This window comes from Cryptomeria japonica, chromosome 8 (assembly GCF_030272615.1).
Source record: "Cryptomeria japonica chromosome 8, Sugi_1.0, whole genome shotgun sequence".
Taxonomy (NCBI): domain Eukaryota; kingdom Viridiplantae; phylum Streptophyta; class Pinopsida; order Cupressales; family Cupressaceae; genus Cryptomeria; species Cryptomeria japonica.
In genome coordinates this window covers 304,647,515-304,663,038 of record NC_081412.1, presented here as the reverse complement: position 1 = coordinate 304,663,038, position 15,524 = coordinate 304,647,515, and the positions used below count along the sequence as shown (strand labels likewise).

The following is a 15,524-nucleotide window of genomic DNA, read 5'->3' as shown; positions in this document are numbered from 1 at the left end:
AATGTTTTCTATGTTGATCTGGGCTTCTATGAGGTCAAAGGAAGTGACTGTCAATGCCTTGGAAGAGCAAATTTCGCCCAAGACATCTTATCTCACATCTCACAAGCCAATGATGATGATCAAATGGAATGATCATCATATAATCATTCATTTCCTAAGCTTTGACAACTGACTAACTTCACTTAATCAAGAGAGAGAGACTTGACTTGATTTCCTCCTGGACACTTGATAAACTACACTTCCTCAACGCAAAGGCTAATAGCAAAAGACTCTACCACTATCCTAGAAAGCAGAAAAAAGTGGGGGTTCCCTATTTACAATGGGGCGATGCCCTTTCTTCCATGGTTTGGTTCAAAAGTTACAACAATTAAAGAAGCTTACGATTTGAATACTTTGACTATGGATGAATTACATGGAATTCTAACCACATACGAGATGAGGATTGTAAATGACAAATCTTCGAGGAAAGAGGGAATGTTCAAGGCATCTAAGAAATTGAAGAGTTTGATTCTAGTGATGATTCAAATCCAAAAGAAGCTAACTTTTTAAGGAAGTTGTAGAGAGGTTTCAAGAAGTATAAAGGTAAGTTACCTTTCAAATGTTTCAATTGTGGTAAAGTAGGTCTTTTTATGGCTAAGTGTCCATATAGAGCAAGCAATGATGAAGAGAAGGAACATTAGAAGAACTATAAGAAGTCAAGGTCTAAGAAGAAGATTCAGAAGAATAAGAAAAGTATCTATTCTAATGAAGCTATCTACTCATTTGATGGGGATGATCAATGCCCCTCTAGAAGTGAATGTGAAAGGAAAGGATCCTATACATGGAGTAGACATGCTGGAAACACATTGGGTATGAATCAAACATGGAGCATACAAATAAAAACACGAAGCATACACATGAATATATGCAGACACGAAGTATACACGCAAATACAAGTATTGTTAGATCCCTTCTCATTGACTAGAATTCATCTACTGATTTATATTTACCCTCCAGAGGATCAAAGCTCCGATACCAATTGTAATGTCCCCTTTTGGAAATGCCCTAGTTTTTGCCCTAAATTCGCAATTCCAAGCAAAGCAAGAAATGAAATAGAGTTAGAGATATCATATACCAATTTAAATTGTTGAACAAGATAGATCCTGGTTGAGACCTTGCAATCATGTTAGATAATCATTGAAAATATAATTCATAAAAGAGATCTTTCCTACTAGGGTTAGGAACATTATCTTAATCATATTATGTATAATTCATTGATGGATTTCAACCATGAAGGGTTAGGATAAGAAGGCATGATAGGGTGCCCGAATTGATCCTCTACCCCAGGCCTAAGAGTGGATATACCATCCCTCTTGGCCTCATGTGGCCCTTTGCCATCCATATGAGGGGGTGTACCTAGTGAGGCTCCCCCTCTTCTTACCTTCCTTATTCTCGTCCCTATGATTGGGACTCCTTAACCTAATAGTCAACCATGGTAGAGTTTTGAGGGGAAACTACAATATGGTGCCCAGAGTATCCTTCCCTTCTAAGCCCAAGGGTTTTTTTTTTTTTGGGATCACACCTTGCACCCCTTTGGCCTCTTGACACTACTAGTCATCCACCATGAGGCGGTGTGCTTAGAAGAGGACGTCATAACAGTTCCCCTTCCTTGTATGCCCTCACTATCTCTATCATGGTTGTTTGCAATATTCAAATGTATGAGGAATCCACATTATTGTCTATATTCTAGATATTATGAGGTTGCATACATATCATTCATATGTGAGTAATTGTGCATAGAATTACATCATGCCACAGACCACAATAGTTACTATTTCTGTTTTATGGATTGAACCTTAGATTTGATTGAAGCATGTGCTTGAGATACTTGATCCCGATCTGTCTTTCTCAGATTGATTCACCTGATCACTGATTCTCTTTCTTGTCTGCTCTTTATCTCTGCTTTCTTTCTGTTGCAAATATGCTCTTGGTATAGGAATAATATGCAATGAGTGGATTCTTGAATGATCCAAAAACAGCTCTTATTTATATCTCTCATATAACACCTCTACATCAAAGGTTGCAACCTTTCTAAACAGGTTGGCTAGCAAGCAGGTTTAATTATATAATTTTTATTATTCCCAAACCCTTGCCCAAAGCCGGGTGCTCCATAATAGAGGTTGGTCCTAGCAAAATACATTTAATTTAATATAAAACATAGACAGGTTGGCCATAAGTCTGATTTCATTCATCTTGATGAGTTGGCCTCCTTATAATTGATCACCCAAAATATTAATTACCTTTATCCTGGTTGGGCCCTTGCATTTGTTTAGTCATTGATACTTAGCTATATAAATTTGTGACTAGGTTTAAAATTGCCGCAACCAGGGGTTTGGGACTGCTGCAACTAGGGTTTTAAAACTGCTGCGACCAGGGGGAATGACTACTTTGAACTATTTTCCAATCTAGAAATATTTCTAGGTACAAATCTCCTTAGATGACTAAGAAGTCCTTCAATATACTTCTTCAAGATGTCATAATCTCGAAATTCTTTGTACATTTGGACTGCCTTCTTGCAAAACCTGCTTATATATTTCTGCGCACTTTGGTTTTGTCTTTGCCTGAAATATTGCCAATTAATAGAGCTTTACTTCATAATAAATAGGATAAATCTATTTCTTAATTAGCTTCTTAAATTCACCTTACATACAAATTTGTGGTAGTTTATTATAGCCAAAGAAGAAAGTTAACATTCAAACCAAGTAAATGCATGACTAGCCAATCTCAATCTTAAAGAAATTCACTACTCTTCAATAATGTTGTGTAAACTGAAATATAACCAACTGATGATTACATTTCTCAGCATTTATATCACATTCATATGTCAGATTTCAGTCTTTGCTTTTGCTTTGAATGGAGTTAGATTTGGATGTGTTTAGTTGGTATAGTATAGTGCCTTTTCCTGGGCTTGAGGTTGCTCTCTTCTTAGGATCTCATTTTGTTTAGGATCCTCCATTGAAACTCCTAGTTTTGCCATCAGAACCCCCATGATCTTTTTGAACTGGTCAAACTTCCCAACATATTGAGATATTCTTTCCACAGTGGCATTTTCTTCTTCATTGGTCATACTTCTCACTTCTCTATTCCACTTTCTCGTAGTTATCTTTTTCCACAAGATAACTGCATTGTGTTCTTCTCTTGTACTAGCTGTTTTGGTAAGGATGTCTATTTGTAACCACAAGAAAAACCACCAAAACCAAGCAACATGTCTACATGGGTACCTGTCTGGCCCATAATTAGCATATATTTTTGTAACTAACCCAGCAATACAAATTATTATCTTTCCAATCAACAACTTAGTCGATTTTCTTGTTAATCAATCTATATGTGTTTAAGAAAGCAGTCAGTATATGCTCTAGCAATGTGTTGTTTAGCTAATGGAATGGATGTAGGAAGTTGTATGCTTGAATTAAAACAATACAGAAACCAAAAACATCACAAAAATAGAGCTTATCAAAAGAGATTACCTTGGAGAGCTCAAGAAACCAAAAACATCACAAAAATAGAGCTTATCAAAAGAGATTACCTTGGAGAACTCAATTTGGGATGAAGCTTGAGAAGAGTAAGGCTCTTCCTTATCTTGATTTTCTCTCTGTTCCCTCTATGTTTGCTTTAGAAGCAGTCAATATGTGCTCTAGCAATGAGTTGTTTAAGTTATAGAATGGATGTAGATAGTTCTATAATTATATTAAAACAATACATGATCCCAAATCATTACAAAAATAGAGCTCAACACAAGAGATTACTTTGGAAAGCTCAAATTGTGATGAAACTTGAGAAGTGTAATGCCTTTACTTCTTTTGACACTATCTCTGCCATTGAGTGCAAACTTACTATCTTCTTGAGGCTTTGAGTACCCCAATCATCATTACAATAACATCTTAACACTTGCACTTCTCTAACTTGCTTATATGCACACTTTTCTACTGCATTCGACTCCCTATACACTCAACTAAGAACTCTGAGAGCCATAGGAACTTGGTTTGCAATGACCCTTGACACTATATTTTCACATTTACATAAAATTCAGCTTGAATCAAGAATTCTGAAAGGTGGGAATCAGAAGAGATCCCATTTGCAACTGTTACTCTACTTGGTCGTTTTATCTTGGGCAAAACTACCATAAGACATTTTAAACATATGAAACTGCTATGACACATTTGAAACTGAATTGCCACTAGACATTCATAATTTCCACTTGCTACATCTGATGGCTTTGCCACTGACATAATTGTAGTCTGTTTTCCTTGGAACCTGATTTAACCATGTTTGACTCAGGCTGTCCTGGTCACGCTAGAACTACCTGTAACTTTTGTAGACTCTTGTTCAATTTTTTTCATCTGTTCTTTGTTGAAATTCATTGTTTTAAACTTTAATAGCGTTAAAGGAGTGTTTCAAGCATAATCTTCAAACCTGGACTTGATGAGTAATCCGTAAGCTGGTTTTTGACTCATATTCCGCCTCATCTAAAAACTTGGTCAAAGCTCAGTTTTAACTTTTACTTTAAAAAAATCGCTTTTAATGATTTTTTTTCTCTTATTTCTATTTTCTTTCTTCCATTTTTGGTACACTCGCCTGGAATCAATGAGTATATTTTTAGACTGCCTTGGCATGGGACTGAGCCAGCATTTGTGGAGTCTCAATGCTATGTTTTCCAGTCACATCAGTTGCTCTGGCTAATGAATGAAAACAGTGGCATAGTTAGCTGAGTTTTACCAACTTTGATGATCTTATTTGGATCATTTATTATTAGTTGTGTTGCGTTCCTTAAAGATGGTATGAAGAAGTTTCTGATGCGTGAATTTTCCTTTTATTGTTTTTGAATTTTTCTGTAGATCTCCTTATGTAAAGATCGTGCTGAAAAAGCAGATGCAGCAAGGGCAAAAGCTGTCAAAGATAAAAATTGTTCCGAAGCATCACTTCTGAGAAAGCAGGAGGTATGCAATGTAATTTGTCATGTTCCTCCATCATTTCTGATGTCATCATCGGCTTGGAGAATCTAAAAGAATGAGTGGCTTGTATAGTTGAGTTAGATGCATCCATAAAACCTGTTTTCTAAAACTTAGACACTTTCTGATTGGACTGTTTGCTAATCTAGTACAGGAACTTTCAAAATCAACAACAGAATGCTCAAAATTATTGGAGAAAAATACAGCTCTGGCAAAAGAACTTGCTGCTCACAAATTGTAATACTTATCATTTTTTTTTAGGTTTTAAATGTGAGGCCTATCTGTATATGTCATTGCTATAACACATGTTATACTCACAGAGTAGCGAACTTAGATCTAGAGGAGGAACAAGTTTTGAAGCTTGCATGTGTTGGCCGTGGATCAAATACAGATGATATTATTGACACACTAAGAAAATCTCTTGTCATTCGGAACAAGTAAGTCATTTTCTTTGCTTGTGCTTATCATGATCATTGGATGCAACTTTACATGATGCTAAACATTGGGTCTTTTTCCATGTTCGGGCCTTGAAATTTGTTACTATGGATGGGAAAATTCTGAAAATCTAAGTCCTCTCTGTGTACATGTTTTAATTTTTGTAGACCAAAAGTCTGAAATTGTGAAGTGACTAGACTATTCAAAAGCCAGAGGAGAATAAGATTGAAATCTGGAAGAAGACAATCAATTTTAATCTGAGATGATAGTAAATTAAGTTTTTGACTGGAAATGGGAAAACAAAGAGTTTCTTGAGAACATGTGGGTACTAACTCAGGTGTTAATAACCTCTAAGTGCAGTATCACATGGTCCTAGGTTGAAGATTTATTTTTCAAAGATTCCTGCTTAAATTTATTTAAAAAAAATGTACTTTTAAGACAAAAGATATTGATTATTATATCCCAGTTCGTTCTTTGTTGCTTTTTGCATGCATGATAGATAACTTTACATGTTAAAATTATGTGCTCTGTTGTTTTATTCTAAGATTAGCATATGGTTCTTACTGCATCTTAGCTTCTTGCTAACATTTCTAATTCAGAATTGGGATATTTTCATGTTGCTTGAATCAGTCTTTCCATTCTTCAGTTGGAAAGTGTACACAATTCTCGGATATCATCTCAGTGTCCTTTCTATGAGTTGCTTTCCACAAAGCAGTTTGTGTTGCATGGAGAAGTACTTTTGGACTATTGAACTTAGCATTCTCTAAGGAAAGGTCAATACATTGGATGGGATATACTACCGTTAACTTCTTTTTCAATTTCCTTTGTCTAGTGTAAAGAATGTGTTCCAGAATAGTAATGAGATGGATTTTACCTTATGGAGGTGGCATTCCATTTTAAAATTTTCGTGTTTCCTACTTTTTTTTTTTCAAGTAGGAGACAAGAAAAGCTATATGGTAGCTAAAGACTATTTCATTAATGCTCATAACTTTTTTCAGTATTTTTTGAGGCTTATAATTTGTTGTACTTTCAAGTATATTGACCTGGTTTGGTCAATCGTGAACATTGATATAATTTTCTTTTTTTTCTTGTTCTACACCTGTCCCATACATGATTTTTAACTAGAAGCTGCAATCTCAAGAAATCCATCAATCCTTGCTCACTTTGTCTATTGGGGTTTTAGCTCAATATAGTGAACAAGTGGCACCTGGGTGCTATTTAACCTCACCTTTGTCATCTTTGAAACCCAAGGAGCCTTTCAAGTTTGGTTGTACATGATATCAAGATTCAAGTTTATATATTTATATAATGTATCAATTTTAATGTTTAATGTTCATTGATTCATGTATAGAAACAATAAAGACTTTTTAATGCATTGAATTAAACATTATGTCATCGTTGCAAAAAAAATGAAAAATGAAAAAGTGCAAAAATGATAGAAATGCTCAAAAACCATAATTTTTGTTGTGATTTTGAGCCTCTCATTCCATTTTTTTTTTCATTAATGCCCCAAAAAAGCATCAATTTTGAGCCTCAATTGTCTTTTTTTTTAATAAAAAAAGTGCAGAAATGACATGGAGATGGAAAGAAAGTGATTCTAACTTAGATATCAAAAAATGTGTGTAAAAAATTAAAAATTTTAAAAAAATGAAGGAGATGGAAAAAGGGTGGTTTTGGTATTCATGCCACTTTTTGTCACTTAGAAGTCATTTTAGCAAAAAATGTTCAAACTTGCAAATGTGGCATAGAAGCCCCAAAAGAACAGTTTTTATTGTGCTTTTGAGCCTCTCATGTCATTTTCACCAAAAATCCAAAAAAGGGCCAAAAAAAAAAATGTCTGAAGAAAAGAGGCAATTAACATTAAAAATTGCTACCTTCCCAATTACAATGCAAAGCTAGGAGCTCCTGGTCTCCTATGTCGAGCATTACTATGCAAATCATGAGAAAAATCAAGATGGGTGATGTTAGTGTTTTGATTTACCCCTCTTAGGATAACACAAAACATAACATTTAAGGTAAAACTTATCTTTGGATTACAAGGGGAAACTCTCTTGTAACAAAATGTTAAAATAATAATAAACCTAGAACTTGTGATGGAGGACTTTAGCTTTTGCAATATGCACAAGAGAATATTAGGGTTCTTGGCATGCAAAATTAAAGAAAAGACCCATCTTTTTGTTCTTGGGTATGGGCACAAGGCTAATCAACACTTCTACATACTACCAAGAGATTCAATATCTCTTTGACCAACACGAATGACCTAATCTATGATTTCTAATATACACTTAGTCTTTTTGGTTAAAAGTAAAGACAAAAAAGAACAAATAAAATACAAAAATTGAATTGATTGAATATGATAGACAAGGCTTGATAAATTGAATTATAGAAATTGCATACAAAACTTCAACACGCACATTAGTGAAAAATGCAATCCAAAGCCTGTAACAATCACTAATTTCTATTCAATGTACCAAATCAACACATAAGGCAAAACAAGGAGCATGAATATCAATTCCAACAGTTGGTAGGCATATTTAATTACCTTTTTCATTTTAATCTAAGTGTTAATAGCATTGTTTTATAATATGTTTACAATATTTACATGCAATTTAAATAAAATAAATAAAAAGTATACTCAAGTTCCTACACTAAAAATGGTTTGCTTGTAATTGAAGCAAGCTTAAAGTACATGATCTAAAATAAGAATGTTTCTAATACGCTCGATTAAATATATCCTGTTCATAGATAAACCTTTTAGAAGGTCATCTTAAATTAACTCTCCTCCAATAATAGTTATCAACTAAAATAGCCAGTCTGATGGTGAATGATACCTTCAAAGATCTTGATGCAGCTCCTTCTTTGTGATTATGGTAACGATCATAATAAGAAACTTTGAAACCCTAACGACCATTGACAACTCACCAAACAATGTTGGTGAATTGAATCTGACTTCTTCTGTGTCATGAAACCCTAGGTCTTGTCATAGATGAAACCCTGACAATCTATCATTTGTTCGATGACAATCTCCACTTGATCAACTTTGGTTAAAATCATACCAATGACCTTGAAGTGCTATGAAGACTGAAGGAATGGATAAGACATTTAGTATCTTGTCAAGCTGCTGTATATGTAATTGCTGGAAACATATTGCAGATGTTGGAAATGGAGAGTAAATGATGTGCTGTCACTGAATCCTTTTGAAACACTTGAAAACTTGCCATAAATTCACTGAAAACCCTACTGAAAGTGAACAAAAATAGTCTTTAATGGAGCTTGGAGAGAATGAATTAGTGAAGAGCAAAGTTCAAAAGCTTTTATGGAGGAAGCTTTTCAATTTTTGATCTTTAAGGTCAGATTTAGCCTTTCAATTGCTTGCTGTTTTCTCCTTGTCTAAAACTTGTTCACTCCCTGAAGAAGACTCCAATGGTCGCTTAGTCCTTTTTTGCATTTGACAACACTTGGATCTCCTTTGGGGAATGGTGTTCCAATATAAAGACTCTACATTTTTACTTTTCATTATAAAAAGCCCACTCAATGGAGAGGAGTGTGCTCATGGTCTAGACAAGCACTTTTTGTGTTTCAAAATTTTAACTTAAGTTGGAAATCTAATGGAGAGGAGGGCTCCTTTGTTCTAGATGTCCACTTTTTATTGTAATTTTCTCTTGACTTTGCTCATTTGGTAAAGAGGAATGCTCTAGTGGTCTAGGTGGGCACTTTTTATGTTTTGATTTTCACTTAAGCTGGATATTTCTTTATGAGAAGTTTTCCAAAACACTGCATGTCCACATTTTGTTTTAATTTTCACTTGATTTTGCTTGCTTAGTGAAGATGAGTGTTCGATTACATTAGTTGGGCACTTTTTGTTATGTTTTTAAGTTGAAATTGGGCAATTTGTGACTAGAAGCACTTCAAGGGTCACTTAATTCATTGTTTTGTTCTAGTTTCATGTTGACATCGTACAAGTTATGAAAGGAGTGCCTGTTCTAGTTTCACGTATTCTAATTTTAATTTGACATTGTACAACTTATGGCTAGGAGTGCCCATTTTTTACTTAAAGTTCACTTAAAATTGGACACTGAATGAAGAGGACTCCAATTCACTATTCATTTTTTATTACTTGAAACACCTATAAAGTGTCCATCCTTCGGAGAGAAGCACTCTGATACACTAGGTGTCCATTTTTCCCATGACTTGACCATTTTTGGCCTTTCTTTTGCATACAATCTCTTTTTTGCCTCTCATCTGATGTGTTGGAAATCAAATCCAATTGGCCATGTATTGACATTGATCAAAGCTTGAGAAACATGACATTCACAAACATGGAAAACATGGATTTGATCAAGACTCATTCAACCAAGAAAGATGTACATTTGACTTAAAATGACTCGATACAAAAAATTTCATATAGGTACAGAAAATTTCATATAGGTAAATTTAGCCCAAATTTCCTTAATGAAGCTTTTGGCTTATTGCCAAATGAAGAAGTCGATTGTGGACAATGTGAAGGCATGTGGAGTGACCACAAATATGAATGCCAAAATTAAATTGACAAATATTGGTTCAGAGGGAGGAGGACCATCAAAAGGCTTTACAAGATCATGTGTAGGAATGAGTTCAAGGAGGATTTAGCCATCATGATAACTGCCCTCAACCAAGTGATAGGGCAAGAATAAGTTGGGAAATTCAAGCCATGGATGTTCTAATTAATGAATGCTATCTATATGAAGGGAAGCAATTTTTGAATTGGGGCTTGTTGATGTAACTATATTTGCAAGCAAATTTTTGAGCTACAAAATGCTGGAAGTTTCATTTCTTATTTATAACATGGTGAGAGTGAGATTATCTACGTTACACGGGGACACATCCCCGGGCTAAAATCCCTCGTCCCCATACTGGGGACATTTCAGAGACTTGGGAACGGCCAGGAGACATCCCCCGCCTTCCCCAAAATTGCAAAATCTGTGGGAAATGTCTTGGAAACTTGGGGACAATAGTGATTCTAAAAGGGGACGTCCCTCGGTCCCCAATATGGTTGGGGACGTCCGTGACGCCCCCTAACCATCCCGGGGACGACCAGCCATCCCCCTTTTCCCAACACATTTTAAAAAAAAAGACTCGAATGCTCGAAGAAAATATTTTTAAATTTTAATCATAGGTCTGTAAAACTGGATTTTCACTAATATGACGGGTAAACATGTCTGACTCACTTCCAAAAGCACTTAGAAATAATGAGCAGCAACCTGGTAATAAATTTCACAAACACTTAGAACTTGGTAGTGCGTAAAAAAGTGGTTACAGGTCTGCAATATTGGACTTTTCATTGATTTGAAAGGTAAACAGGTCTGAATCATAGCCAAAAGCACTCAAAAATATGAATAACAACTTGGTAATGAATTTCACAAACACCCAAAACTTTATAGTGTATAAAGATGCGGTTGTAATGGTGTTTTTATGCCATTGACTTGCGAGTTTTGACTCGGCGAGTGACTCACTGCAATATCCCCACAATTTTTTTCAATTTATTTCTAGTTACAATCACAACAAGAACCTGTTAAGGTTAGGAAATGAAGATACAATAATGCTGAAATTGTAACCCTTCCACTTTTTGATCACCAAGTGCCCAATATGGGAAGGTGAGAGCATACGGTGTTGAGGGGATCGTTAGCTTCAAATAACTGGAAATAATACAATGCTTGGGCGACAAGCTAGCCCCTTCCACTTTTCAGCGGGATATGGAGAATATTAAAAATCACTTGGCGGTAAACTAGCCAAGGATGATGCAAGAAACTGAAGAACAATCACTCTACCGCTTACGCAGCGGGAGGACTAGAAATGAAATAGCAATCAATTCCACCGCTTATTCAGCGGGAGGACTGAAAATGAGATTACAATCAACTCAACCGCTTATTCAACAGGAGGACATAGTTACAATAGATAAGAAGGCGGCAAGCTAGCCTCTTCCACTTATGCAATGGGCCAAAGAAAAACAATCCAAGTATATAGCTGTTAGTACTACTAATCAGCTTTACAATGCAAACATGGATTACAAAATTACTAGAATCATTGTCCAAACTAGGCGGCAAGGCCAACCTCTTCCACTTATGCAGTGGGACTAAGAGAGTTCAAATAAATTGCTGTTAGTACTACTAACAAGCATTACAATATGATTCATCATGGATATTCAAATGCCGAAACCCAAACTAACAGCTGCAACTTATTACCAAGACTCTTCACACCACACCCATAGGCACACTTGAAAACCAGTTTCAACCCCAAAAAACTAAATCTGATATGAATGAACAACAGGCTGGAAATACAGACCAGCTACATTAAAATCCTCACAGAAACTTCTAAATCACTCCCCGCACAATCAAATCATCTCTAAACACACTCCAAAGAACCCACACACTCTAAAACCAACTCCACACAAGGAAACAGTCCAAACTAACAATTTTTCAGATTTTGATATGCAACCCATGCGCTGGAAACACACAGACCAGCAGCCTAGAAACTCACAAAAATGCTTAGAACTCTATTCACACTCAACGAAATGACCCCCAAACGGATGCAAATGAGAGATACAGGACAGGCAATGAGATTAGAACCAACAAACTGCACCCAAAACCCCCAAATGAATTTATGCACGCATCCCAGGCAGCCCAACATACTACTGCTAGGAAAGAAGTACTATTTGTATTTAAAAATTAAATACTCAACATTAAGCTTTACAAACTTACAAACTTGATCGCCCGTGGCATTGGAAGATAACGAGCCACTACCTAGAATGATCTGACACACGAATTGAGAGTTATGAACTAAAACGTGCTACAACCACACCAAAAACTAGCAACACTGAAAACCACACCACATTGGAAATCTGAAAATGCACACTGAAAACAAACCACATATTTAGAAGATCCAACGACAACTAGGAGTGATGTCTCACACTCGAAGTCTGTCAAGAGCCCTAGGAGGTATTCACCCTCGAAGATTGTCTCGAATCAATCCGACAACATAACATTATATTTTCTTTTGATACCAAATGAGAGGCCAAGCACCTGTATTTATAGATTTTTCCCTTTGAAATTCAAATGCAAATGACGCCCAAAACCATTGAAATTCAATTTCATTTCATGTCATAGCCTCCCCTAAACATGGCGTTAATTTTCCCAAACTCCCTAGGCAAAGTTCGAACTTTTTCCTAGGTGACAACTTTGCAATATAAAATAATATAAACATGAAATATTTCATCTTTCTCAACGCCACCTTTTTAATGCCACTGACTTAGGAAAATAACAATATTGCTGGCAGATAGATATTTTTCCTAAGTTGCCTATAACACAATTAATCAGTAATAAAAATAATTAAATATCAAACCTTAGGATAAGGAATTAATATTTAGTTAAATAACTAATAACTCCAATACTGATTAATACCAAAATCAAGGATGAAGCTGTGTGATGAAGACCACTAAACTGTGCAGAGTTAGGACCCTGTCCGAGACTGCTAAAAATAGAAATGCTCAACACAACCACTTACTAAAAATAGTAAGTCAAGAAATACTGCTCCGAAAAACATAATCTTCGCACCCAGAGAAAGAGCTTGGAAAGCTTAGTAGAATTGCATCATCCAAACAGCCAAATCCTAACTTACTAAAAATAGTAAGTTCTGACTTCACCAAAGAATCAAATGCATGTTATGCTACCCTGGAGTTCATGGAAAACCCAAAAGGAAACCATAAGCAGAATTGAAGAATTCCCTCCTGACAAACCCTAAAAAGCTCGTGCAAAACTCCACAAAAGTTGGAAACTCTAATTCTCCTTTCCAAATAGTCTACGGGTCTCCGAAATAGGCGAATGGACCACTGAATGCATATCACTGAGAAGGGGACATTACACTCACCGAGTTTTTGGCAAAAACTTGTCGAAAACTCATCGAGTTTTTGCGAAAACCTCGGCGAGTCCGTGTTAAAAACTCGGCCGCCTGTGCACATAAGAAAAAAACATAAAAAAGGTCATTTGATCATTTTGTGTTTTGTAATTTGCTGGCAAGGGGAAAAACGCTCTCCCAAACACTTGCAAAGTGATTTCCATCGATTCTTTCCAATTCTAAGCGGATTTGAGGTGGTTTTTGAAGCAAAATCAGATTCCCATGTAGGTTTTTTGATTTTTTTTTTCCCCTGTTTTTTTAAAACATTTTATTTGTTTTTTGTTGTATCTAGATGAATAGAAAATCATTCCTAAGTAGTCAAAAATGATTTAGACTCATTGGAACAAGATTTAACACCATTTTGACAATTTTTGTTGATTTTTTTACAGTTTTTTGAAGAATCTCTAGTTTTTCAAAAAAATTCGAACCCTAATAGTTTTTTTAAATTTTTTAACTTTGAATGATGTCTAAAATTATTTAAACCAATTTAGATAGTTTACTAAATTTTCTTAACTAAAATATTAACTTTGTCTTTTCGTTTTTTATGTGTAGGTTAACAGTTAATCATTAATTTATAATGGCAAATATAGGTGGTTTAACTTCAGGTTCAGGTTCAGGTTCAGGTTTAGCTTTAGAGTATAACTGGCCACTAGAACCATGCCCATTTGGATATATTTGCACTCATCCTAAAGGTGCTAGAGATATGACTTGGAGGTATGCCTATGAGGGAGTGGAACCTGGGTCAGTCATATGCATTAAATGTGAAAATGGAGACATAAACTGCCTCAAATACCACCTTGCAGGCATTGAGAAGCATGATGCTAGGGTATGTCCTGGGGCCACAAAAGAAATAAAAAGAGATGTTAATGTACTTGTAGTTGGGGAAGAGAAAAAGTTGCAAAGGGAGAGGGCAAAACTAGCCATGAGAGCTGCCATAGTTGAATCTCGAGGTGCTTGAATTGACCTTGAAGAAGAAGAAGAAGCACTTCAGGGCATAGTGTGCTCTCGTCGTGGGCCTGTTGATGTGTTTTTTATGCACATGCGAACGCAGAATAAAATACCAAGGTATCTTATCCTCTCTTGAACAAAGTTTCGCGACTGCTGAAGATCTTGCCGAAGGATCAATTAGAGTAACTCCAAGGTTTTGGTATGTAGGCTCTCTACGTGTGGATAAGCTCTTGCAGTATGATGTGATTTTGTTGGAATCACAAGGGGACTTACATTTGATGACCTAAGCGTTTGATTTGCTTTGGATACCACTGGAATGTGGGTCTTTACTGATCCTTGATTTTAAAAAAGGGAAAAAGGATAAGGGTTGGAGAAGGATCTAATTCTAACACTCAGAATGTAGGAGCAATGGATAATCTTTGATGAAACTCTAACTAAGTCTTGCTTTGACATGCTAGGATCATCTCCACAAGGTTAGTGCAATCTTCTAAGGATAGCTTTATGATGTTCAGATCACCGCTACAAGCATAGACACCGCTAGGTTGATGCATATCAATGAAGAAACAATAATTGAAGTTAAGCTTAAGTTGAATGATTCCAGTTGACTACAAAAGACAAGTTTGCAATCAACAAACCGCTAGTAGTATGGATATACAAATTTCACCATTGATCATACAAATTTTTTCCATTCATCTAATAACATGAAATTAAACTTGAGAAGTATAGAGACCATGCAAATTGTCGAATCAACACATAGAATTCACCATTTCTTCAATGAAGTTTACATGTCTTTTGCAACAATGTCTTGACAACAATCTTTGCCTTCTCTTTCTACTCTACCCTAAAAGCTAATTGCTTTTGAACTACCATTACTGATTATTGACTATCTCTAACTATTCCTCGACTATCAACCCTTACAAATGAGGAGCCAAGGCTTTATATAGAGAGCCCTTTACAAATTGACGACTCTGATTGACTTAGAATCAATGGCTAGGATTACAGGATAGAAACCCTAATTAGGGTTTGTTATAACAAACTTCCTTAGCCAATGAGAAAATTACATTTAATGAGTGTGGACCAATAGGAAGCAGGGGTAGGTACATCGAAGTTTGTGCCATTACTGTTGAGTTAGGTACACTGAATCTGGTCATGCTGAGGTGGACCAATCCGATTGGAGGAATGATGACTGGGATGCCACCTTGTCTAACGCTTGTGACTTGGTTG

General features: G+C 35.8%; 1 protein-coding gene across 1 annotated transcript in view; it reads left to right on the top strand.

The window, feature by feature from the left end:
- LOC131060563 (uncharacterized) overlaps positions 1 to 15,524 on the top strand; it is a 116,229-nt gene that overhangs the window by 53,484 nt on the left and 47,221 nt on the right. The window contains exons 4-6 of the mRNA XM_057993831.2: positions 4,875 to 4,976; positions 5,143 to 5,225; positions 5,309 to 5,425. Of these exons, the coding sequence (XP_057849814.1) occupies positions 4,875 to 4,976; positions 5,143 to 5,225; positions 5,309 to 5,425 (302 nt within the window). The remainder of the gene's footprint in view (positions 1 to 4,874; positions 4,977 to 5,142; positions 5,226 to 5,308; positions 5,426 to 15,524) is intronic.